We start from the raw sequence: 25,232 nt of genomic DNA, 5'->3' as shown, positions 1-25,232 counted from the left end.
CCATCCTTAGCACTGGTGGGACACCCTATTCAGGAGATAGGCTAGTGATATCAATCTTCCACCACAGGGGAAACACCTAGAATGAAAACCTGGCTCTGTTGAAGTCAGTGGGAATTTTGCCATGGATTTAAATGGGGCCTGAATTTCATCTAAACAAATGGAGTTTAAGTCCAGAGCAGTGACGTTTCTGTGTGTGACCATGTAATTATGACTAAATTCAGTACCCAGGAAGACACTGGAAAGCATTACAAAGGATGAGTCTCAGAGACCTTTACCTCAGACCAGTTCTCTTTATCAACAGATTCAGCTTTATTGTTATTTCTTTATTGGACATGATTCTTAGTGCATCCTTTCAAATAAACTATCAAACTGTACAAAGAAACAAAGAGATCAAAAGAAGAAGTGAGGTAAAAGAAGAGGTAAAATTGGGAGGAGGTTTTTTTAAGTAGTAAGAAACGTTATGGAAACCAAGAGTCTATAAACTCTTAAAAGTTGACAAGAATCCAAAGAAATCTTTTTTTTCTTAAAAAAAAGCTGCAAAAATATAAACTGTAAATTACTGTAATTAGCAGCTTCAAGATCCTTTAAAACTGGAACTTGCTTACTGTGGACATGCCTAGAAAATGAAATGAAAATAAATAAATAAAGTGTAATGGGCATTTGAAATGCAGTGGAATCATTTCTATTACAACAGCAAATAATTGAACCACAGACAACAGAAGGAAACAGAAACACGATATCCCGCTGAAAGAGTATAGTATGCTCATAGCAAAATGGAGTAAGTACAATATCAATGGACAGGAGTTAGGTTTCCCACCTGCCCCAGTCACGTAGCAAAGCTTGTATCTGCAGGACTGCTGCTCAGATGGTGCCTTTATCCAAAGCAGCCAAAGTTATGGACACAAAAAAAGCAGTGATTCGGCTATTTAGTTTAATAAGCGTCAGCAATAGAGCAATGTATCACAGCAAAGCCATATTGGATTTTATTACAAAAAGAAAAAGAAACGGAGGCTACTGCATTTTAAAAAACATTCTGCTACATTATGAAGACCCCTGTATCCTCAAATTGTCTTCCTGACGATGCTTCCCAGCCATCTCGTCTTCTCGGTGTTGTACCTTTGACATCAAGTTTCAAAATCATTTTAAAGTTTCCCTATATATATTTATTTATATATATTTATATGTATAAAAATCAAGCAATAGTGCCCATGATGCCACTATTGCCATGCACAGATCACTTTTTGCACACACATGGTAATAACACCTTTTGATTCTCAGTAACTGTCCCACCAAACCTGTATTATTGCAATATGCAGAATTTTGCTCCTTGATGTTGTTTCTTCCTGCTGTTTCTTGCCTATACGTTGTAATGCTGGTGGTGCTGCAGACCCGCTGCTTGTTGTTAAAAAGGAACAGATTATAGAACTCAAGGACTGGTCGTGTCTCCATGTTGCCAGAAACTGCAGGAATTAGGAAACTCAAGTGATGCAGGGGAGAGCTGCTGGACAATGAGCTGCCCAGTCCTTGTACAAAGAAAGTGTCCCTTTATTGCATGCATGCAGGGAGCAGTAGTAAAAGAAACACTGAAGGGGCGGGGTAACAGAAGTGAAGAGAAGGCAGAGGGTCAATGACACTGAAATGTCAGGGCACTGAGCAAAAATTAGCAAAGTGTAAACTAAAGCTTCTTTGATTTCTTTTGCTGGATCAGTCACCACTTCATGTACGACTACCGGTTTTGTTCATATGGTTTCCTAGGTATAGTTGTGCTCATCGATCTAGTCAAGAAGGTCTAAGCCTCACTGATTGGTTTCTCCCACACCAGAGTTAACTTTTAAGTGTTCTGCTCTATAATGTCCTTTTCCTCCTTGCTGTGTACAGACAAGTGTCCTTGGCTCAGGGAAGGGCTTGAATGTGTCTTCCGCAAAGAGATGTCATCAGCGTCCACCATGAAAAGGCTGGCTTCAATTTTCTCCAGGTCATCCGTCCCGACTTTTATCTTCATGCACAGCAGATTAATATATGTTTCGTAGCGGCTCTTCTGCAAAGGGAAATAGAACAGAACAAACAGCTTGGTAACAGGAAAAGAGTGGGGCCGAGATGTGCTGAGAACGCTGAAGAAATCTACAAATGAGTTGGGGCAATCCTCCATCACCTGCATGCAATAATGCATTGGGTGAAACCTTTGGCCTTCAGGCAGGAGGATAATACGGATTGACTCAACCCTGCGGTATGTAAGCAAATTGGGAATCAAAGTGAAGTGTAGGATCGTTGCTAATAGAAATACGCTTGTTTTATGCTCAATGCACAATAAGCCTTGATCTACCATAGGCAAATGGTGTAAAATTATCCAATAGCCATGAACAATATTTGCCTCTGATTTTTTGTGATGGTAACTACAATCTGAAGGAAGAATTATTACATCTAATCTGATTTGGATATATCTCTTTGCCATTAACTTCGATATTTGTACAGGCGTAAATACCTGCCCTTTCCTGGTTACTATGCGGCCAGTCCGCCGTCCAATCTAGTATTCAGTAGCTAAGATAATCTAAAATCAAGATCTAACCTATAAGTAATATTTATTATTCAATTAATTTTAAAATTAAATTAAATTACATGAAAGGACAGTTAAACATAGTCAACAGGTCAATAGTATGAAAACTAAAGCCCATTGATAAAATTTAAAATATGGAGAATAAATATATCTAAAATATATCTAAAATCCACAGGATACAGGAAATGAATGTTCGGGTTCACTGTTTATCACTAAAAAGAGCCAACATATCCTTCGTAGCATACATAGCAAGTCTGCACACACTTTCTTTAAAACTTTTAAATTTATCAATACCTAAAATTTTAAAAATTTCATCATTTCTTTCACTCCATTTACCTCTCGCCCCAACCACAAATCCAAAGAAGTGGATGATCTTCCCACCAGTGAGCTGCAGCACCTCCTCCTCCAACTCAGAGTAGTATGCCTCCTTCTCAATGTGGGCTGCCTCCACACTGTCAGCGTTGTCTTCCCATCTAACTGTGACATCCACAACGGCTACCACTCCTTCCTTTCCAATAATGAGGTCGGGTTTTCTCAACTTCCCTTCTTTATTATGAAGGTAAGGTTCAATCCAAATTTTACATCCTTTATTTCCTACTTTATCAATTAGTGCTTTAACTATTCTATTATGTCTTTTAATTCTTGCTTCTTTCATTTTTATGCACTGACCAGAGATATGAGGAATTGTCTCTTTGACCTTACCACACCATCTACATAACCCTTCCTCCATCTTCCGTCCTCTTGCTAGAGCTTCCCTGGTGGGAAAAACATTCGCTCTCGTTTGCAATGCCGCAATCAGAGAGGAGGACCTGGCCAAGCAAGGATATTTTAAAAACGAATTACTAATACAATCATTTTAAAAATATTTAATACCAATTCCCTGACATCTTAAATTACTCCATTTTAAAAACTCTTCATCTCTCCACGTTTTAGGATTAGCCGTTTTAGCACTATATATTAAAATTTTCTTCACTAAATTTTCCCCAGCATATAAAAACGAGAAATCTATCCAATCATCTTTGGAGACAATATGTCTCCTCCATTTACGAATTAACATGTTTGGAATTTGGGTACTAAATTTTGTAACTGCTAAACCCCCATCTCTAGTTCTAGCATAGAATAGCCCGTCAGTTGTACACTGGGGAAGATGTAAAATCTTTTTAAGAGTGTTCCTAACTAAAACATCTAATTCATTTAACATATAAAGTGGCGGCTCGATTAAAAGTAATTCATAAAAAACTCTCGTTAAAATGTAAACTTTTAAAATTATCAATTTCTGCGCAGGTTTTAACGGAGCCTTACATAAACTTTCACACCAATCAATTAATTTTTCCTTAGGGGAATTATTAGCCACTCCCACCCATGGATCTATTCTTGCACCTAGATATCTTTCAGACTCACCAGGTTGAATATAATCAATTAATTCATCACCTAATCCCTATTTATCTTTTGGGTTGATAACATATGTTCCCATGCTTGGGAAAATATGAAAGCCCTTTGTCTTTTTAACATTTACTTTTAAACTTGAATTTTTACAAAACTGATTAAGAATTTTTAAATTCTTAACCATCCCCTTATAGGACCTACTTAATATGGCGATATCGTCGGCAAAGGCCAATGAAGTTATCTTTCTACCCTGCACTATAAAACCATCTCCTTCATCTTCCAATTTATATAAAAGAGGGTCCATGGCTATATTAAATAAAATAGGGGAGAGCGGGTCACCTTGCTTAACTCCACTCTTAATTAAAATAGGTTCTGTCTTATCCTCACCAACACTAATTTCAGTGTAGCAATCTGTATACAAATCCTTTACAATATCAATAAAACTCTCTGATATCCCAAATCTCTTTAACCCCTTTAAAATGTGACCATGGCCAACCGAATCAAATGCCTTAGCAAGATCAATAAAAACAACAGCTATTTCGTCTTTATTTTTCTTGGCCCCTTTAATTAACTTTTCTAAAATCGATATATTTTCCTCACAGCCAGAGGCTGCGATAAAACCTTTTTGTCTGGGGCATAATTTAACAGCACTTGATAATCTTTTAGCTAAAATTTTTGTATACAACCTAATCCAAATCGAACCAATAGTCAATGGCCTCCAAGATGATATTTTCTTCAACTCTTGTGGATCCTTGACTTTAGGAATTAGGATTGTACGATTGCTTTTAAAACACTCTGGAATCTGTCTATTTAAAAACCAAATATTAAAAATCCTTACTAAAATCCTACTGTCTAAATTATAAATATCCCATAAATCCTTAACCTTAATTCCATCTGGTCCAGGAGCACTACTATTATCAATCTCTCTTAAGGCTTCTCTAATTTCATCAACTGATAAAGGCCAATTTAAAATTTCATTATCTACCACTTCTTTTACTTTTGGCCATCCTCTGGTATTCCCATGTCCTTCTCTACCCAAAATTTCTTTATAATAGGTTTCAATCTCCTTAACTGCTATCTTACATGTTGCTTTATCAGGTTCTCCCATAATGATCCTAGCCAACCTTTTCTTATCTTTTTCAAAGAGGGTTTGATAGAATCTAAATTTAGCTTTTCTCCCAGCATATTTTCTATTTCTATTATATTTATCAGGAGGCTTACCCACTTTTCTTCCTTGTTTCCCATTATCATTCTGTATATTATTTTCTTTATTATTTTCCAAATTCTCTACATCTTCATGAGGAGAATTCATCAACAATTTACATAATTCCTCAAATAATCCCCAACCTTCTGCTACAGTGGCAGAAGCATTTAATTGCTGTTCAATAAAATCCAATTGCTCTAAAATACGAGCCCCATTACACCTAACTCCTGTTAAAAACCTATCAATTAAAATTTTATCTTTTAAAGGTTTAATTTTCTCACGTGGAGGAATATCTTCTAAAATATCTCCCATCCCGCCCTCTTCCCATAAAACCATAGAATCTTCATCCTTTTTAACCTTATTCTTGGCCAGGTCCCTCCTCTTATCTGATATTTGCTTATTTGTTTTTGTTTTTAATTCACTTTCTATACACTTATTAATATTTCTAATCCCTGCATATTTTATTTCAAACTGAATCAATAATTCAATTTCCTCTTCTGTCCATACCCGAGAGCGACTTGTTTTCCCAACCACTCTAGCTTCCTTTCTTTCCTCATTCCTCACCGCAGGATACCTATGTCTGATGTGTTGACTCCACCCCGAGCGAGTGTAGAAGGCAGACCCACAGACCGTGCAGGCATACTTCTTCTCTGAGTTATCCACCTCCTTGGGCCTGCACTTGGGGTAGTGGCAAGCTATGTTATGGAACTGCGAATATTTACCACATTTTTTGCAAATAACTCTTATTGAAGTGCTTTTATGTACATTATTTATATGCTTCGCCCATTTACCGAAACTAGCTAAAATTTGTGAACATATAGGGCAATTAAAACAATCTACGGGATATTCTAAATAAAATATTCCCTCTTTAAATGAACTACTCTCTTTAAAACTAGCTGTATTCATAAAATTTGTATTAAAATTATCTCCTAAAATATTTCTTCTATTTTCCATAGAATCATGTTGTAAATTATTAAAATTGGTATTATTATTATTAAGATTATTAAATTCTATTAAATATGGATCATCAAAAGAATCTAAATATTTGTCATAAAAGCTAGATTTAGAATCGATTATCTTAAGGTCACTATATAAAACATTCGTAAAAGCCATCGGTAAAAGATTAAAATCTAAAACTTGGCTCTCACTAAAATCCTCTTGTTCCTCCCGAACAACACTCTTCTCTCCAACTCGGAGATTAAAATCATCCATAAAACCAGCTATTCCATCTTTTACTCTATCTATAGCATAAGGAGATAGCATCGGTCCGGCTCTATGAATAATACCCCTAATCAATTTAACACTACTAGCCGGGGCCTCGAAACTAGTAGCGGGGGTGTTTTTAACCCGGTCCAGCGCCAATCCAGTATGAAATAAAATTTCTATTTTCTCCATAGATTTAAAAGATACTACCCTTACCAGGGGGAGGCTACCCTTTCCAGGGGGAGGCTAACCCGTTACCAGGGGGGACTAACCCGTGCTTGGGGGAGACTAACCCTTACCAGGGGGGCAGTTAGGTGTTGGGGCTGCCCTCCCCACTCCCCCCACACAGCAGGGGGGGTTCCTGATTACCCTTAAATAGTGCCTTAGTCTCATGTTACTCAGTATGAAAAGGAGGGACTGTTCCATTTTTGTTTTGCCCTTCATATTTATTTCAAAGCTAGATTAGGTTGCGGTTCCTCGTAACATGCAAGTAAGTCTTGATGTGCCTCGAACCATCTTCACTGCCTTCGCTGGAACCTCACAACCTCAGTGAGCTGCCCAGACAGGAGCACCATGCTCACAGGGCAACGTTCACCCCTGAGCAGAGGGCTGGCCCTAGTTCGATGCATTAACTGCTTCACAGTGCTGGCTCTCTGCATAGGGATGAATTTCATCTTGGATAAGGATGGGCCATTCTTCATCACTATCAAGTACTCAGGACTGTTTTCTAACCTAAGCCCTCTTTGTGCATTTTTAGCTGCTGCACATAGCTCCATCCATCAGGTTTTTCCTTACAAGACCTATTTCCAGATGCTTTTGCTTAGAGGACCTTGCAATTTCAGAATGCATCAGCTCAGAAGTTTAAGCCATTTTTTGTCAATAAGAAAGGGTGTCCTTTTCCACTTGCCAATTGACGTTCTGTTTGCAAGTGTGGGTCTAGTGGATTGTACATGGAGCTAAAAGACCTGGGTGCTGGTTTTGGTTCTGACACCGGCTTCCTGGGTCACCTCAGATAGCACACAACAAAGTTGGAAGCACTGGTCCCTGGGGGGGTCTTCTGGGGCTGCAGAATTTGTAGGTAGCCTAGACTCCCTGGAGCAGGTCGTATGCCACTCCTCCTGTCAAATGTAGGAGGTCTGGCTGGTGGAGTGGGGGTGTGACCATGGTTTTCCCAGGCCTAGCCACTGGTCCCTTGGGGCTGCAGGCAGTTAGTGTAAGTGAGAGCAGCTGAACTCAGGACTGGGGCAGTGTAAAGGTGGCTTAAAGCCAAACTTAGCTCCCACGCTGGTTCTGACAGGCAGTTTGACCAACTCCTTCCTGCAGGATAAAGGGAAAGTTCAGGCTCCAAGACAATAGGTTGGGCTTTGCTTGCTCTGTTTTTTGTTCATTTTGGAAATGAATAAGGAAAATAGATTTTCTGTATTTTAGGGGGCAAAAAAAGAACTTTGCCATCAGTACATACTGCCCCACCCATCTCCACAGGCCTCGCTGCACATAAACTCACATGCACAGTAGCCATTCCAGGCTTATCAACTCCCAATTGACTCATCCAAGGACTCATTTTTCATGGGAAAGATGAAAGATCCCTTACCTCGAATATTAGGTAATGTTCTTTCAGCCTATATTCTTCAGCCTCTTTTGACTTGAGGCTTTTCTCCACAGGATGTAATTTATGCTCTGTTAATTCATCTGCAATCTGCCTCATCTTATTTTCATGGGACCTCAGCTGTTCCTCCTGTGGAGAGAAGCAAGTCGACTGTTCAGATGTACTAATATGCAAAAACAAGGGCAGTGCCAGATTGTAGACGTGGGATTCTTCTTTTCAAGGACGTGCAACATCCAGCTAGAGTTGGCCTTGTGCTCTGTGCTGGAGCCAAATGACTGCATTTGATTCACAAATTCACCTGAGAAGTAACAGCCAAAATATGGGCCTCTGGGGAGAATCAAAAGCCATCAATCATTACTTTAGGAGTGGATGTGCATGGCAAACATGAACTGTGCCGTGTCATTTAACACCCACCCAGAACAGACTGTGTTTCCTGAAGTGAGGTCTAGATCCTCAAAGGCATTTAGGCACCTAGTTTCCACCGAGGAGCTGTGCCTGAGTGTCTTGCTCCTTCAGCAGCTCCAGGTATCCCCCTCTGATCTTCAGGATATCTGACCATGGGACATGGTATCCCATTGGATAAAGGAGGTGTGCCCCCTCTTGTAGAGAGCCGAGTTATTGCCCTCTCTCCTTGCTCCTGAGGTGTGTTTGTGTTGTATTCGCTGCTCACTGGAGAGCCATACACAATGCTCCAGTGTGTTTGGTGTTCTCTGGAGAGCAGTGCTAGCTAGGGGACATCTGCCTCTTCTAAAACCACATTTCAGAGAGTGGATGCCTGCCACGGGAGTAGCTGAGCACTTTCTAGCAGTGCTTTAGTTCCTATAATACTCTGCCTACCAGCATTGCCAGACTACTGCACCAATGTACCCAGATGAATTGCTCTGCCTGCTCCCTGGGGCTCTCATCCCTGATGAGATGGGAGTTTGGGGCCACCCCAGCTCTTTTGTGGGCTAAAGCTTGAACAGGATGCAGGCAACAGTAATGTGCTGGATTCTAGGACAGGGAGGAAGATCAGCAGTAAAGTCTGCGAGAGTTTAATTGTTCTGATTGGCACTGTCCAAGGAGCAAAGGCCCAGGAATCACAGGGACCGTGTCACAGAACCGGAAGGCAGACTGGAGAGTGTCTGATGACAATGGTTGGAGGAGTGGTCACCGCAGGCAGGAACAGGTGTGTGTCACGCTCACCTAGGGCAGGCCAGCACACAACAATTCAGTTTCACAAAAATATAGTGGGGTTTGGAATTTTGTTTTTGTTCCGCATTGGAATAAAACTGAGACCTTTTGAAATTTTTCATGAAAAGACACGAGAGAGATGCCCCGGAATGGCCAGAGAGTTCAGACACTCCTTTGAGGCAGGAGACTCAGCAGGGACTTGCACTTGCATCTCCTACAGTCTAACCACCAGGCTATAGTGTCAGCCCCATCTCTCTCACCTGCCCCCTTTGGAACTGTTCTACTTTGCATAGCTAATTAAATATTCATTAGGACAGCAGAGAATGGCACCATAGCCCAATGATAAAGGAGTCAGCTGGGACATTGAAGACCGAGGTTTAGATCCCTGCTGCAGCTTAGAAAGCCAGGGGACTTGAAGCCTGGTCTCTCCAATTGCAGGTGAACAGCCTGGTTGTCAGGATGTGGGATGGGGGGTCTCCATCTCTGAGAAACTTTCCCTTTGTTAGCAAAAAGTTCTGATGTCAATGAATCGACACTTTCCAATGAAAAAATGTTTGGTCGAAAAAATTACCAACCATTTGGACTCTCGGCAGTGTATTGCAGAAAGTTCGCGCTTCAGGATGGCCTGATGGGCAGAGGGCAATAGGGAACAGGACAGAACCAGACAGCAGTGGCTACAGGATGCTAAGGTTGGCTAACGCTGAGCCCACAGACATAGAAGACAGGCTGACGCAGCATCAAGGCCATTCCATGGCAGCAAATGACAGAAGAAAACAGCATGAATGGGGCAGCAAGACTGACTCAGAAATGGATCCTAGGCATTACAGATGGAAAAGACCTGCTGTGTCAGTGATAACTGGATCCACCTTAGAAATAAATATGACATCTGATTACAGAACTAGTTCTCACTGGACACCTTTTAAATGCTTGTAATGATAATGTATTCTGAAGTTGGCTCTATAAACTATTGACTCTGAAAATTAAAGGGGTCTATCTTCCAGATGCTATTCCCACAAGAGACAGAGATTACGTCTGCTCGCTGCATAGATTGCCAATAAATAGGATTGCCAAGAAAGCTGCCTGAAAAGTAACCAGCTAACCATTCATGGCTGCATTTTACAAAATAAGTAACCAGTCACTAGGCATTAAGGGCCCAATCTGGCTCCAGTGAAACCCATGGGAGTTTTGCCAGTGAGGTCCCAGGGAATAGAATTGCCCCTGAAATGGTGAGGAGTTGGGAAATGCACTGAGCAATGGGTGACACACACTCTCTGTTAAGAAGGAAGGATTTGGGGGTCAGAACAAACAGCCATGAAGCCAGCAGCTCTGACACTTGGGGTGTTCTCCTTGTGCCGCACTGGGCTAATGGATAGCAGGATATTCCACTTTGGGTATCTTATTCCTGCTCTGGAGTGGAATGAAGTGTGCGATGCATAACTGGCTGACCACAGAGGCATACCCAGGTTTTCATGAGCATGTGCCCACTTTAACCATGTCCACTGCTCTTCCTGCCTCTCTAGACTGAGGCATATGTGGTTTGATCCTGCAGAGCAGTTCCTGTCAGCAGGATACTGATGCGCACAATAGAAGCCAGGATTTGACCCCATGATTTGCCACAGTTTGTGCTACTCTGGCTAGGACTCCCCCTTAACCTCAGCCCTGCAGGTAAGTATTTGTGACTCACAGGACAGCGTTCATCTGTTCATCGCACGAAGGCTGGAAATGAACCTGAAACAAGCAGCAGATCAACCCTGGCCAAAGCCAAAAGCATGCCCAGCAGCTGCCAACATCTCACACTTAGCGCTGGGCTGCTTTCCAGCCCCTCCCCTTCACTCATGCATTACCTGGCAGAGCTTAGTCACTGACGATGGCAAGAGGGGACGGCAGAATTTCTTCATGGAGCATATGGCAGCCGGGAAGGCCGGGGCAGAGAAAATGGCAGCGACGAGATTTATTCTCAGTATCCAGGAGAGCATTTCCTCTTTGCTTCTGTTACGGGGAGAGAGAGTTTATTTCTATCACTGCGCTCAGCCCTGCATGCATTAAGGACAGTTCTAAGGCAGCGTTCTCATGCAGTCTTGCTTTGAAGGCCTGTTTTTCTGTGCACCTGGGGTTTGTCAGGTTTGGAACTGAGCAAGTTACCAGCTAACTGGAACTGGTTCCTTATTGGCTACAGGATGTGTTAGGTACACTTCCTGTCCCTCCCTGTAAATTGTCCTAGTGAATGCCCCAGAGACTCTAGCTTTCTCCCTCCAGTTTGTCCACACAAACTGATCTACACCATTTGTTTTTTTCCCCAGGCCATGAAGCAATGCTAGCTTCCCCATCTATGGGTCCTGCCCTTGTTCTGTGCAGCTGATCTCCTGGACTGAGAGGGGAATTAAGTCTCTATGATCCATTCAGTTCCTGGCTTCTCTGATAAGACAGCCAATGAAGGTATGGATCGTTGCTGATTGTGGTAGGGATTCTGATGCTGTGGAATCCTGTGCACTAGGGACTGGGCTGAGACTCACTCAGATCTAGCAGACAATCAAATCTGTTGGTCTGACACCTGGTGATCGCTGCCAACCTGGGCTAGATCCAGACAGATGACCTAGAGCAACAGACTCCATTTTTCTATTAGCAATTGCCAGAGCCATTAGTCACAGGGAGCCTAGGAGAGGCAAAATCACCACAGGATTTGAGCATTTACTGAGGGGTAAAAAACAAATAAGCACAGCCAAGTGTGTATATGAACATTTGACTGGAGCATCAACCGATTCGCCTAGTCAAACTGGAATGAGCTCTGGCTTACCTGATCTCACCTGATCACTCACTGATGGGCCAATCCAGCAAGAAATACATTTGATTTCCATTCGAGTGAGGTCGTGGAAGCCAGATATATTTGTAACTGAATCGGGTCTTAAGCACAGAATGTCCTGCCAAGCCATCAAAAAGTGCACACCTAACAATGAGCTTTGCTGCCTTCTGCCAGGTGGGCATGCATCCCAGGGAGCGTGTGCTGTCTGTCATAGCTAGGGAGAAGTGCAAAAGGGAAGAAGAACTGTGCCACGTCTCAGCTCCTTATCCAGATGCTGCAATTCCCCAAGGCCCAATTCTGATCTCACTGGCTTTATGCTGCTGTAACTGCAGTGGGAGTTACTCCTGATTTGCATTAGTGATTGGAATCTGGCTCCTGAGACTGCAGGACTGGGCTGGTACCTCTGGCTTCTGTTCTGGCTGGAAATACACTGAGAACTGCCTGATTTTCCTAGGTTGTGATTCTAATCTCACTTGCAACAGTGTAAATGGGAAATAAGTCTATGGAAATCAGCAGTTACCCTAGGGTAGAACCAAGTAAGTGAGACCAGAAGCAGACCTACAGCATTTTGGCCCTTCTTCTTTTGGCCCTGAATGGAACCAGGAAGTGCAGTGGCCCAAGAAAATGCCCCCCCGACACAAATGTAAACAACACCAGACCAATGAACTGAAAAGGATGTGGGGCCTAGTCAATAACCCTGCATGCAAATGTGGGCTCAGCACAGGCCTCACCAGATGTGGGGACTGACATGCCCAAAGACTGGAGTGGCCAGTCCTACAAGTCCAGGGTCAGATTCTTCCTGAACTCCTTACTCTGTTTCTGCCCAATCCCTAGGCAGCTAAATTCCCGCTGAAGTCAGTGGAATGGTCCTTAAGCTGGGACAGAGGAACAACTGAATAAGGACCTCAGGATCTGACGCCTACACATCAAGGAGTGTCCATTATCTTACACCATTATTTGGCCCCATGAAAAGTGATGTAAAACATGACCATTTGATCTGATCCCTTCATACACTCCCATTGCACAGGCGTAAACAACTACACACCTGTAGGACAGAGGAGCATCAGGCCAGGTGCTGCTATCCCATCTGATGTGCAAACACATCTACTGGTGTTTCTCACCTTTTTTTCAGTCAACATTGAAACAAAACTGACGATGCCCAGAAACCAGCCTTGAACCCCAGCTTGTTGTTGTTCACATGAGGAATAAAATCAGCCCAACGGGAGCAACGCGGGATGCACTACGGTACTCACGGCGCTTGGAAGAGAAAAACTCTCCAATCTGCTGTCTTCAGCTTGAGCACGTTGGATTTTTTGCTGTAGTCAGAGGCTTTGGTGGCTAAGGCGTGGTGAACGCGAATGGCGTTTTTCAGATCCACTTCAGAGAGATCTTTGTCAGGTTTATATTCGTCCTGTTATGAAGGAGCATTAATAGGATAATAACAACGCTGGCATCTGTGGGTTTCTTTAACAAAACTGCCAATTCCTCTGTCCTTCACCATAATGACAGAGTCCTGAGACCAGCAAAGGGCTCCTCTGTACAGTAAGTGCTAGGGGGTGATAATGATAATAATTAATGTCAATCTGGCACCTTTTTCCATCATTAAATTCACCAGGAAAATGTCAGGTGCCACATACCCACAACCTGCCAGAGAACACACAATACGGGGTTCTGTCCTGAAACCTTTACTCACATGAGCCCCTTGGAAGTGAAAGGAACTGATTTTCAGCTGTTGTAAATTGGGCTTCTGCAGCTACATTGATTTATATCAACAGAAGATCTGGCCCAATAGCTTAAGCTTTCCCTTGCAATAGGAGAAGCACAGTATTAACCATTTGGAGCTAAAGGCATCTCTCTGTTCATATGTGTATTGAGAATCACTGCACTAAGTTCAAATATAACCTAAGAAAGCTGGCTGGAGGTCAGGTTTATATTTCTTACCCTACCTTCTGTGTCTTGCATCTCTCAAAACATTAGCACTGAGATGTTCATGACACTTTACTTGGCATGTTCCCTCATTTAATCCAACATATGAACTCTTGCAAACCGCAACAAAGTCATTGCACTCATGTTTGGGTCAGAGAATTTTCCCGACTGCAGGGGGTTTCAAAACTAATGAAAATAATAATAATTGGTAAATTAATTAAGTGGTGCTGCTTGCATATATATATACACACACATAGGGAACATTCCACCCAGAATGCAACCCCTTCTTGGGTAGACCACAGCTGCGCACAGCAACATTGCAGAACCGTTTAGGACAGGAAGTGAGGAAGTACACCGTATCCAACCAAAACTGCAGGGAGTTTTCAGGAGGAAGAATGTAATTACCCCAGCTGGAGTGTGGCAACCCCGCTGTTTTTATGAGAACAGTCAGGAGATCTTGGATGACAGCAAAACGGGATCTCGGTTTTATGGCTCAACAAGAGACGACACCTTCAGCAGCACCTAGTCCCCAGCTCTGTGCTAGGACACTGAATAAGACAGATAGCCAGCAGCACCTACAGTATGATGTGTTTACAGGTTTCCTGTATAAAACCAGACGAAACCAACATGGCTTGTGAGTGCTCATGGAATCATAGCACCAGGGTGTGGTTACAGGTAAACAAAGGGTGTGTCTACACTGCAGTTAGACACTCATGGCTGGCCTGACTCAGGCTTGCTGGGCTCAGGCAAAGTGGTTGTTTAATTGCATGTTCAGGCTCAGGTTGCAGCCCAAGCTCTGGGATTCTCCTACCTAGCAGGGTCCTAGAGTTCAGGCTCCAACCCGAGCCCACATCTAAACCACAATTAGCCCACCTTAGCCCAAGCCCAAGTCAGCTAGCACGGGCCAGCTGCGGGTATTTAATTACAGTGTAGACTTACCCTAGGAGTGAACAAGGAACACAGACAGGCAAAGGGGAACATACAGGGACAAAGGTCCCAACCCATTTAAATGCCAATCTCCCATTGATTTCAGAAGCTGAGTAGAGATGGTAGTCGGAGACTAAATTCCGACACTTAAAAACTCACTTTTGATCTGTGTTACATTACGGCTGTGAAACATGGACATTTGAATTGACAATAAAGAAACTCCAATCCTTCCAGCTGTGGTGTTATAGAAGAATGCTGAAAACATCATGGATAGGCCATGTAACCATGGAAAAAGTATTGGAGATGACTGGAACACAGCAAATGCTCATCAGAGATCTTTTGAAAAGAAAAATTCAATTTGCAGGGCCCATTTTAAGGGGTGCAGTGGGTGATGTATGTTTAAGGGGCACTGGAAGGGAAAGTTGGTGGTGGAAGAACATGGGGCAGAAAAAGAAGATCGTGGATGAAAAATGTGATATCCTGGGGGGATCAAAAGGACCATTCATCCACAAAGAGATTAGCAGAGGAGAGTACAGAATGGGCTGAAAAACCTTTAGTAATGGAGATGTTAGGTGCCTTTGAGGAGCCAGGTCTAAATCACTGGGAAAGCCTAGTGAACCACTGAGATTAGTTACTGGAGGAGGGAAAAGCACAAAAGCAGGATGGCATGCACAGAGCTAGCTTGGTGGGCCATATGCCCTTTTCCTCAGGTGCCTGCATATCCTCTTTCCTCTTCCCGTAACACGGCCTTCGAGTAAGACCACTAGCACCTGCTGGTTTTGCCGCTCACTCAGTTGCTGTAAACAGACATTGCTCAGCAAAGGCACTTGGCAAATGCAAGGCACAAAGGCAAATGGCTTTTGTCACTGAGCCCGAAAACATTTTCCATGTGTGCTTACCTTTAAGTCCCACTGATGTCAAGGGAACTGTGCCTCCTGTGCATGGAGGTAGGTGCAGAGGTACACATGTGCAGCCTTAGTGGGCTTCATCTCATAGTGTTTAAGGCCAGCAAGGAGCACCAGATCAACTAAGTTCAACCTCCTGTAGGTCTCTACAGTCTCCTAAACCCCAGCCAGCCACGCTCAAACCACGCTGACAATCAGAATTAGACCAAAGCATTGCAGCCCTCAGGAAACTCTGCCACAGGCAGAGAGCAGGAGGAACCAATGTGCACTAATGCATCAGCTCCTGCAGTGGCAGGGAATTGCTTAAGTGAGATATGAGCTATATGATCCTGGCAAGGAACCCATGCCCCATCTCTAGTGTCTCAAGGTGACTCTCACACCACATCACTTTAGAGGCCAAAATATTTGTTCCCCTAACTCCCAGCACTACCTATTCAACATGGGATGCGAAAGTCATTCTGTGTTTGCTCTGCCACTGACATTATCGCATTCTGTGCTCAGAACCCAGCTGATGCTGTTGGAGAAACAGAGGGAATTCCCCTTGCTCCCCTATACTTGCTCACGGGAGTACAATCATCTTTGTCCCCAGGAAGTTAGCGGCAGAGACACACAGTGAGCAGACGCCGGATGTTGAGTAAGAAGGCTCCATTAATACAGGGCTGTGTTTCTGACTACAAACACTCTTGAGAAGTGCTTTACGGCTGCTTTTCTGAAGCAGTCAGCAAAAAAAAAAAAAAAAAAAAAAACTGGTTTAAAATGCTGCTACGTGTATGAGCACATACACCATCAGGCCTCATGTGATGAGATGCTAAAAGGAACCATGCCAAGAAAAGTCTGGCAGCAAATTCCTACCTTGATCTGGCTGACTCCTTAAATGTAAACCACAAAGAAAATCTCAGTATTGCATCACCTTGGGATGGAAGGAGGAGGAAAACTGGCCACATACTGTTGAACAGGATGCAATTTTGAAGGGCTTTTCCTTACAGTGGTGATTTTGTGTGTGTCAATTTAATTTGTTTAAAGAATTCTAACATCACAGCACACCATGGGGTTGGTCTGAAATGCTTTTGGTTTTTCCCACCTTGGAGATGCTGAGATCTCATGTTTATATGTAAACATACAGAGCTGTGGTTGACAACAGGAATTGATACCAGGATGCACAACACCAAAAAGGTCAGAGTTGAGGGTATGAGCTAAAAGAGCACAGTTTTACTTATAAGTACATCGTATTTTGTTGTAGGAAGTAGTAGAGCTGATCAGGAATCTTCTGTTTGAATGATTTTCTGATGGAAAATGCAGTGTCTCCAAAACTGAATTTTTCTGTGGGAAATTTTGCTGAAAATTTTCCATTCCATTTTCTGTCAGGAAAATCTAAATGAAATATTTTGTTTAGGGTAAGTTTCACCTGAATTGGATTTTTTTTTTAAATGAATTTGACCAGAAAGGCTTACTTTCAAATCAGATATTACAACTCAGATATTATGGTGATAAATATGGTATATGAACCTACATAGAATAGAAATCAGTTAAAAAAATTAAACTGCTTATCTCTAGTGCATTGCTTTATGGGTGTTGTAGTTTGGATCCCCATTGTCTCTGATGAGCATGGCTGCCTGAAAGACTACATCTCCCACAATGCAATGTGGGCCCAGCTGCTCAATCTCCTAGACAGATCACCAGAGGAAGACATGACCACACATGTATTATATACACATTTCTATGACCTTCAAAAGGTCCAGGGAGCTACCCAAATGTTCAAATGCTTCTCCAATGCTTTAAACCTTTTGGGTCTGCAAAACTAAGCTGGGAATCTCACAAGAGCAGGATCTCTAGTGAGATTTTCAATAGGACGGGAAATATACCATGAACAACTTCTTTGGTAGTATTTTGACACTTCTGCTTCCTGTCCCAGCAGAGGCAAGTGACAATAAAATATAGTGGGGGGGGGGTTGTCAAAGGGACACTCTTAAACTGAAAATGTGACTCTGTTCTGAAGAGGGACTGTAACACTAATGTCATTGGCTTCCACATTTGTTGTCCCTCGCTGATTTCAGTATCAAATGCGCTCACTTCACAAGTCAAATGATAGTTTTTTCCACTGTTGGCCCTGGGGTCTGAATGTCAAGCTGGGTCTTTTCTGGCCTGTCCATCATCACTGACTTTAGGTTCTGCATTTGGAAGTTAGAGCCACATCCTGAAAAATTACTTGCATGCATTAGCTTTTTCGAGTCACTCTTTTCGATGCACGTATGCAAAGACACGTATCCAACACAACAGAGTCCTGATCCCTGACTGGGGTATCCAGATGCCACCACGATAGTAATGATAATTAATAATGATGAAGTCTCACTGCTTCTCTTGACCTGCTGCTCACAAACAGGGAAGATTTGGTAGGGGAAGTAGAAGTGGGTGGCAACCTAGGCAGCAGTGACCATGAGATGGTCGAGTTCAGGATCCTGATGAAAGGAAGAAAGGGGAACAGCAGGATACGGACCATGGACTTCAGAAAAGCGGACTTTGATTCCCTCAGGGAACTGATGGGCAGGATTCCCTGGGAGGCTAATATGAGGGGGAAAGGAACCCAAGAGAGCTGGCTGTATCTTAAGGAGACCTTATTGAGGGCACAAGAGCAAACCATCCCGATGTGCAGAAAGAATAGCAAATATGGTAGGCGTCCAGCTTGGCTTAACAAAGAAGTCTTTGGCAAACTTAAACGCAAAAAGAAGCTTACAAGAAGTGGAAGCTTGGTCAGATGACTAGGGAGGATTATATAAACACTGCTCGAACGTGCAGGAATGAAATGAGGAAGGCCAAAGCACAATTGGAGTTGCAGCTAGCAAGGGACGTGAAGGGGAACAAAAAGGGTTTCTACAGGCATGTTGCCAACAAGAGGAAGATTCGGGAAAGTGTAGGCCCCTTAAAGAAAGAGGGAGGCGACCTAGTGACGGAGGATGTGGAGAAAGCTGAGGTACTAAATGCCTTTTTTGCCTCTGTCTTCACAGACAAGATCAGCTCCCAGACTGCTGTACTGGGTGGCACAGAATGGGAAGGAGGCAAACATCCCGCAGTGCTGAAGGAACAGGTTCAAGACTATTTAGAAGGATTGGACATTCACAAGTCCATGGGGCCGGATGCAATGCACCCGAGGGTGCTGAGGGAGTTGGCTGAGGTGATTTCAGAGCCATTGGCTATTATCTTTGAAAGCTCGTGGCAACAGGGGGAGGTCCCTGAGGACTGGAAAAAAGCAAATATAGTGCCCATCTTCAAAAAAGGGAGGAAAGAGGATCCGGGGAACTACAGACCGGTCAGCCTCACCTCAATCCCTGGAAAGATCATGGAGCAGGTCCTTAAGGAATCCATTTTAAGGCACTTGGAAGAGAGGAAGGTGATCAGGAACAGTCAACACGGATTCACCAAGGGAAAGTCATGCCTGACCAACCTGATTGCTTTCTATGATGAGGTGACTGGCTCTGTGGATGTGGGGAAGGCGGTGGATGTGATATACCTTGACTTTAGCAAAGCTTTTGATACGGTTTCTCACAGTATTCTTATCAGCAAGTTAAAGAAGTATGGGTTGGATGAATGGACTATAAAATGGATAGCGAACTGGCTAGAGCATAGGGCTCAACGAGTAGTGATCAATGGCTCCATGTCTAGCTGGCAACCGGTCACAAGCGGAGTTCCCCAGGGGTCGGTCCTGGGGCCGGTTTTGTTCAACATCTTTATTAATGATCTGGAGGATGGGGTAGATTGCACCCTCAGCAAGTTTGCGGACGACACTAAGCTGGGGGAGTGGTAGATACCCTGCAAGGTAGGGATAGGATACAGAGTGACCTAAACAAACTGGAGGATTGGGCCAAAAGAAATCTAATGAGGTTCAACAAAGAAAAGTGCAGAGTCCTCCACTTAGGAAGAAAGAATCCCATGCACAGCTATAGACTGGGGACCGACGAGCTGGGCAGCAGCTCTGCAGAAAAGGACCTGGGGGTAACAGTGGATAAAAAGCTGGATATGAGTCAGCAGTGTGCCCTGGTTGGCAAGAAGGCCAATGGCATATTGGGCTGCATTAGGAGGGGCATTGCTAGCAGGTCACGGGAAGTGATTATTCCCCTCTATTCGGCATTGGTGAGGCCGCATTTAGAATATTGTGTCCAGTTTTGGGCCCCCCAATACAAAAAGGATGTGGACAAGTTGGAGAGAGTCCAGCGGAGGGCAACCAAAATGATTAGGGGGCTGGAGCACAGGACTTATGAGGAGAGGCTGAGGGAACTGGGCTTGTTTAGTCTGCAAAAGAGAAGAGTGAGGGGGGATTTGATAGCGGCCTTTAACTACCTGAAAGGGGGTTCTAGGGAGGATGGGGCTAGGCTGTTCTCGGTGGTGGCAGATGACAGAACAAGGAGCAACGGTCTCAAGTTGCAGGGAGGGAGGTCTAGGTTGGACATTAGGAAAAAGTTTTTTACTAGGAGGGTGGTGAAGCACTGGAATGGGTTACCTAGGGAGGTGGTGGAATCTCCATCCTTAGAGGTTTTTAAGCTGCGGCTTGACAAAGCCCTGGTTGGGATGATATAGCAGAGGTTAGTCCTGCTTTGAGCAGGGGTTGGACTAGATGACCTCCTGAGGTCCCTTCCAACTCTAATATTCTATGATTCTATGATTCTAAGTCATAGGGTCTCCATTTAACTTGAAATATACACATAGTCATATGTCTTTACAGTACTGGCTACTTAATAAACAATTTTGTCACTGATGCATGAGGGAGGGTAGAATCCAGTTCTTTCTCCCCTAACTCAGTTGGTGGCTCTATACAATGAAGAGGAGTAATATTCAATAAAGGTTTATTTTAGTCAGACTGGAGAGCAAACTGGGCTCAGTATAAATAAGACAAGGTTTGTAAGATGCCATGTTCACACAGACACTGTCTAGAGTTGGATCACACTCTAACCCTGCTTCAGCAAAACCCTAAGCCTGTGTTTAACCTTAAACACAAGAGCAAACCCATCGCAGTTCAACAAAGCACTTAAGCCTTGATCCAAAGCCCACTGAATTCAATGGTAAGACTGTCACTGACTTCAGTGCATTCAGGCCCTTAATTACATTTTTGCACTTGGATTGAAGGTTAAGCACATGCTTAATTGCTTTGCTGAATTGAGGCCAGTAAATCCAAAAACTTAGTAGCAATCAAAATGTTTTCAGTCAATGTTTCTGTTGAAATTTCAGTGGAAACTGATTTATAGTCAGATCTAAACATTCCTTGCAGCATTTGCAGGAGCTTGACACAAACATTCGAGTTGGTTGGTGCATCATCATCATCATCATCCTTCTTCTTCTTGTAGTTGTGGTAGCACCTTTTCTTTGCAATTTCATACCTCCTTTTTTGCAGTTGTGCTTTATTTACAATTTCCAGCAAGATAGCTAAGTTTACACTGAAAATAGTTGAAATGCAAGTATTTTTCACTTCAGAAACAACCCAATTTTTGTTTGGAAACTGGCTTTTCTCACTGAAAAATAGGCCAAGATTTGTCTCTGAACTTCAGCAAACTTTTCTGTTAAAATAGGGTCACTTGCAAATTTGAAATGCCCCAAACGCTTGAATGATGAGTTTATTTCATTTCATCCTAACTATTTTAAAGGCCTTTCTTTTGTGGGAATGAGCTTCAGAGTATCCCTTAGTTTATCTCAACCACTTTCCCTTTCCCTATTCTATTCAGAATGTATTAAAACACATTAGAGAGACAAGGGGAGTGAGGTAATATCTTTTATTGGACCAACTTCTGTTGGTGAAAGATTCAAGCTTTCAAGCTTACTCAGGATTCTTCTTGAGGTCTGCATAAGCTCAAAAGCATGTCTCTTTCACCAACAGAAGCTGGTCCAATAAAAGATATTACCTCACCCCCCTTGTCTCTCTAATATCCTGGGAACAACACAGCCACACGACTTTGCTTCCAACACACTGGCTCACATTCTCTGCTGTGCCCAGTTTCTCCTAGGCATAGCTGAAGATGGTGCTGGGACCATCAGAGAGTGCCAGTCATGCCCCTTTGTGCCCGGTTTACCCCCATGCCAACTCCACATCTGCTGGGGGCTCCGACATGCCGAGGGAATCCCGAATTTGGAAGATCTAGCCAGCTTTTTGGCCCCTTTACACCATCCGAGGCGCTGGATAGGATGAGAGAATCAGGCCTGCTAAGCCTGATTCTGCTCTCCCATACAATATGGGTCAGAATCATGCTCAGAAGTTGAGGTATAACTCTGGAGATGTAGCTCATAAAGAAAAGGGAGAAGAGTTTCTCATGAGCCAACCTGCTAATGGGGTGTGGGGTGGCCTCTGAGGGGTCATCTACACAACAACTCAACAGAGAGCCCAGGTCAAATGAGTCGGGCCCATGCTGTGGGGCTAAAATAGCAGCGTAGACATTTGGGATGGCGGGTGTCAGAGCCTACGCTCCGAGTAGGAATGTCTACATTGTTATTTTTAGCTCAGCAGCGCAAGCCTTGAAAGCCTGAGTCAGTTGTTCCAGGACCTGATACTTGTTGCTGTGGGTCTTTTTTTGCTGTGTAGACACTCAGCAGCTCAGCTCTGCCGTAGCTCTCCTGGGCTGAGAATGGGATACGCACCTCCTGGGCCAGATTCTTGGAGTAACGCCCAGCCTGTTTATGAGTTTTACTTCCCCTCCACCCTGCTCTAAACCTTTTACAAGGATTCTGCAAACTCGGCCTTTTAAACATCATCAGTTCTGTATTTGTACAAGGGAGCGCCTCAGTAACCCGACTGCCCACCTGCACGGGCAACAGTCAGTTACCCACAGGAGCACCCCCTCTGCTGCCTAGGCCAGACTGACAGCTCCACTCTCAGGAGGAAGGGCTGCAGGATCAGGCCCTCTGGAAGGTTCCCAAACAAGCAGCTCTTCAAAGCAATCTTGCATAATAACACTTATCATTTCACACACAGTCATTAATCCTCCCAACACCCTAGTGAGTGCACTAATTAAGGGTTATTATCCCCATTTTATGGAGGTGAAATAACTTGCCAAAGGCCATACAGTGAGTCAGCAGCAGGGCAGGGATTACAGCTCAGGAGCTCCCCCCTTGTCCCTCAAGACCATACTAAACTCCTCTAAGAGATCAAGAAATTGCTTCTCCAAACTATGCTCGAACGTGCCAATCCAGCAATTGAGAGAAAGGAGTCACTCTCTTACTGCAATCGTAGATTTATTGCTTCTATCTAGCTATCTGTCCATCTGTCTGTCTGTCTATGAGGGACAAGGTGAGTAGGGTGACCATCCGTCCCGAATTGGGCAGGACAGTCCCAAAATGTACATTTCAAGTCTCAGTCCTGGGTTGAATGATTCTGAGACAGCATTTGTCCCGGATTCTCTGCAGTGCCGCTCCATAACTTCCTGAGGCTCAGGGGTGGTACTAGCTTCTTCCCAGTGCAGGGCTGAGGAGGGCCTTAGCCCCCTCACCACAAGACCCCACCCATGAGCAGTAAATACAGCATCTGAAGAGGCTCTCAGAGGAAAGATATGGAAAGTGAGCGATCTGCTGTTGTCACCTGCACTGGATGTGCTATGTTTGTCTTCCTCCCACAGGACAGAGCCGACTTCATCTGTACAAAGTGCAGGCTGGTTTCCATATTGGAAGAGAAGGTTAAAGGACTAGGGACCCAAGTATCAACTCTGGGTTGCATTAAAGAAAACGAAGTCTTTCTCGATCGAAGACATGATTTGCTACTGCAGGCACAGTGTGAGGAAAATTCAGAGAAGGCAGTGCAGGAGAAACTGAAGAACAGGGAAGAAAATTGACAGCATGTGACCTCCCAAAGAAAGAGAACCTACATGCCCACCATACAGATAGAGGTAAGGAATCGTTTTCAGGTACTATAGTGGAGAACGATTTGGAAGACTCATCTGAGGGAATGGATCAGAAGGAGACCCTGTTGATCAGAAGGCAAAGGATGCATTGTCCTAGGGATGGGAGTTCCATGACCACCACTCCCAAGAGGAAGAGAAGGGTGATGGTGGTCGGGGACTCCCTCCTAAGGGGGACGGAGTCATCCATTTGCCGTCTGGACGGAGAAACTAGAGAAGTGTGCTGCTTGCCTGGAGCTAGGATTCAGGATGTGACGGAGAGACTGCCAAGACTCATCAAGTCCTCAGACCACTACCCCTTCCTACTTCTCCACGTAGGCACCAATGACACTGACAAGAACAATCTTAAGCGGATCACTGAAGACTATGTGGCTCTGGGAAGGATAAAGAAGTTTGAAGCACAAGTGGTGTTTTCATCCATCCTCCCTGTTGAAGGAAAAGGCCCAGGTAGGGACCGTCGCACTGCGGAAGTAAATGCGTGGTTACGCAAGTGGTGTCGGAGAGAGGGCTTTGGATTCTTCAATCATGGGATGTTGTTCCAGGAAGAAGGATTATTAGGAAGAGACGGGATTCATCTAACGAAGAGAGGGAAGAGTATCTTTGCGGACAGGCTGGCTAATCTAGTGAGGAGGGCTTTAAACTAGGTTCGATGGGGGACGGAGACCTAAGCCCAAAGGTAAGTGGGGAAGTGGGACACCACAAGGAAGCAGAAGGAGGAGGATGCAGCAGGGGAGGCCTCCTGATTCATACTGAGAAAGTAGGACAATCGGCTACTTATCTCAAGTGCCTATACACAAATGCAAGAAGCCTGGGAAACAAGCAGGAGGAATTGGAAGTCCTGGCACAGTCATGATTGGAATAACTGAGACTTGGTGGAGTAACTCACACAACTGAAGCACTGTCATGGATAGGTATAAACTGTTCAGGAAGGACAGGCAGGGGCGAAAGGGTGGAGGAGTTGCACTGTATGTAACAGAGCTCTATGATTGCTCTGAGCTCCAGTATGATAAGCCAGTTGAGAGTTTCTGAGTTAAGCTTAGAAGCAAGAACAATAAGGGTGATATCGTGATGGGTGTCGTTACAGACCACCAGACCAGGAGGATGAGGTAGATGAGGCTTTCTTCAGTAAACTAGGGAAAGTTTCCAGTTCACAGGACCTGATTCCCATGGGTGACTTCAATCATCCTGACATCTGCTGGAAGAGCAATACAGCAGAGCACAAACAATCCAGGAAGTTTTTGGATAGTGTTGCAGACAACTTCCTGGTGCAAGTGCTGGAGCAACCAACTGGGGGCCGTGCTTCTCTTGACCTGCTGCTCACAAACAGGGAAAATTTGGTAGAAATGGGTGGCAACCTAGGCAGCAGCGACCTTGAGATGGTCGAGTTCAAGATCCTGAAAAAAGAAAGAGGGGAGAACAGCAGGATACAGACCATGGACTTCAGAAAAGGAGACTCTGACTCCCTCAGGGAGCTGATGGGCAGGATCCCCTGGGAGGCTAATATGATGGGGAAAGGAATCCAAGAGAGCTGGCTGTATTTTAAAGAAACCTTATTGAGGGCACAGGAACAAACCATCCCGATGTGCAGAAAGAATAGCAAATATGGTAGGCGTCCAGCTTGGCTTAACAAAGAAGTCTTTGGTGAACTTAAACACAAAAAAGAAGCTTACAAGAAGTGGA

General features: G+C 44.0%; 1 protein-coding gene across 2 annotated transcripts in view; it reads right to left on the bottom strand.

Moving 5' to 3' along the window:
• Positions 1 to 293: 293 nt before the first annotated feature.
• Positions 294 to 25,232, bottom strand: part of PSD2 (pleckstrin and Sec7 domain containing 2) — a 97,204-nt gene continuing 72,265 nt past the window's right edge. For both annotated transcript variants that reach the window (XM_067566430.1, XM_067566429.1), the window contains 4 exons: positions 13,180 to 13,337; positions 10,971 to 11,115; positions 7,939 to 8,082; positions 294 to 2,038 (listed from right to left, as the gene is read on the bottom strand). In XM_067566430.1, the coding sequence (XP_067422531.1) occupies positions 1,832 to 2,038; positions 7,939 to 8,082; positions 10,971 to 11,115; positions 13,180 to 13,337 (654 nt within the window). In that variant the 3' untranslated portion in view covers positions 294 to 1,831. The remainder of the gene's footprint in view (positions 2,039 to 7,938; positions 8,083 to 10,970; positions 11,116 to 13,179; positions 13,338 to 25,232) is intronic.

Source organism: Emydura macquarii, unplaced genomic scaffold (genome assembly GCF_026122565.2).
Source record: "Emydura macquarii macquarii isolate MOO-44397 ecotype Brisbane River unplaced genomic scaffold, CSIRO-AGI_Emac_v2 contig_2768, whole genome shotgun sequence".
Taxonomy (NCBI): Eukaryota; Metazoa; Chordata; order Testudines; family Chelidae; genus Emydura; species Emydura macquarii.
Note: the sequence above shows the minus strand (reverse complement) of the source record. Positions and strands in the feature narration are given on the sequence as shown.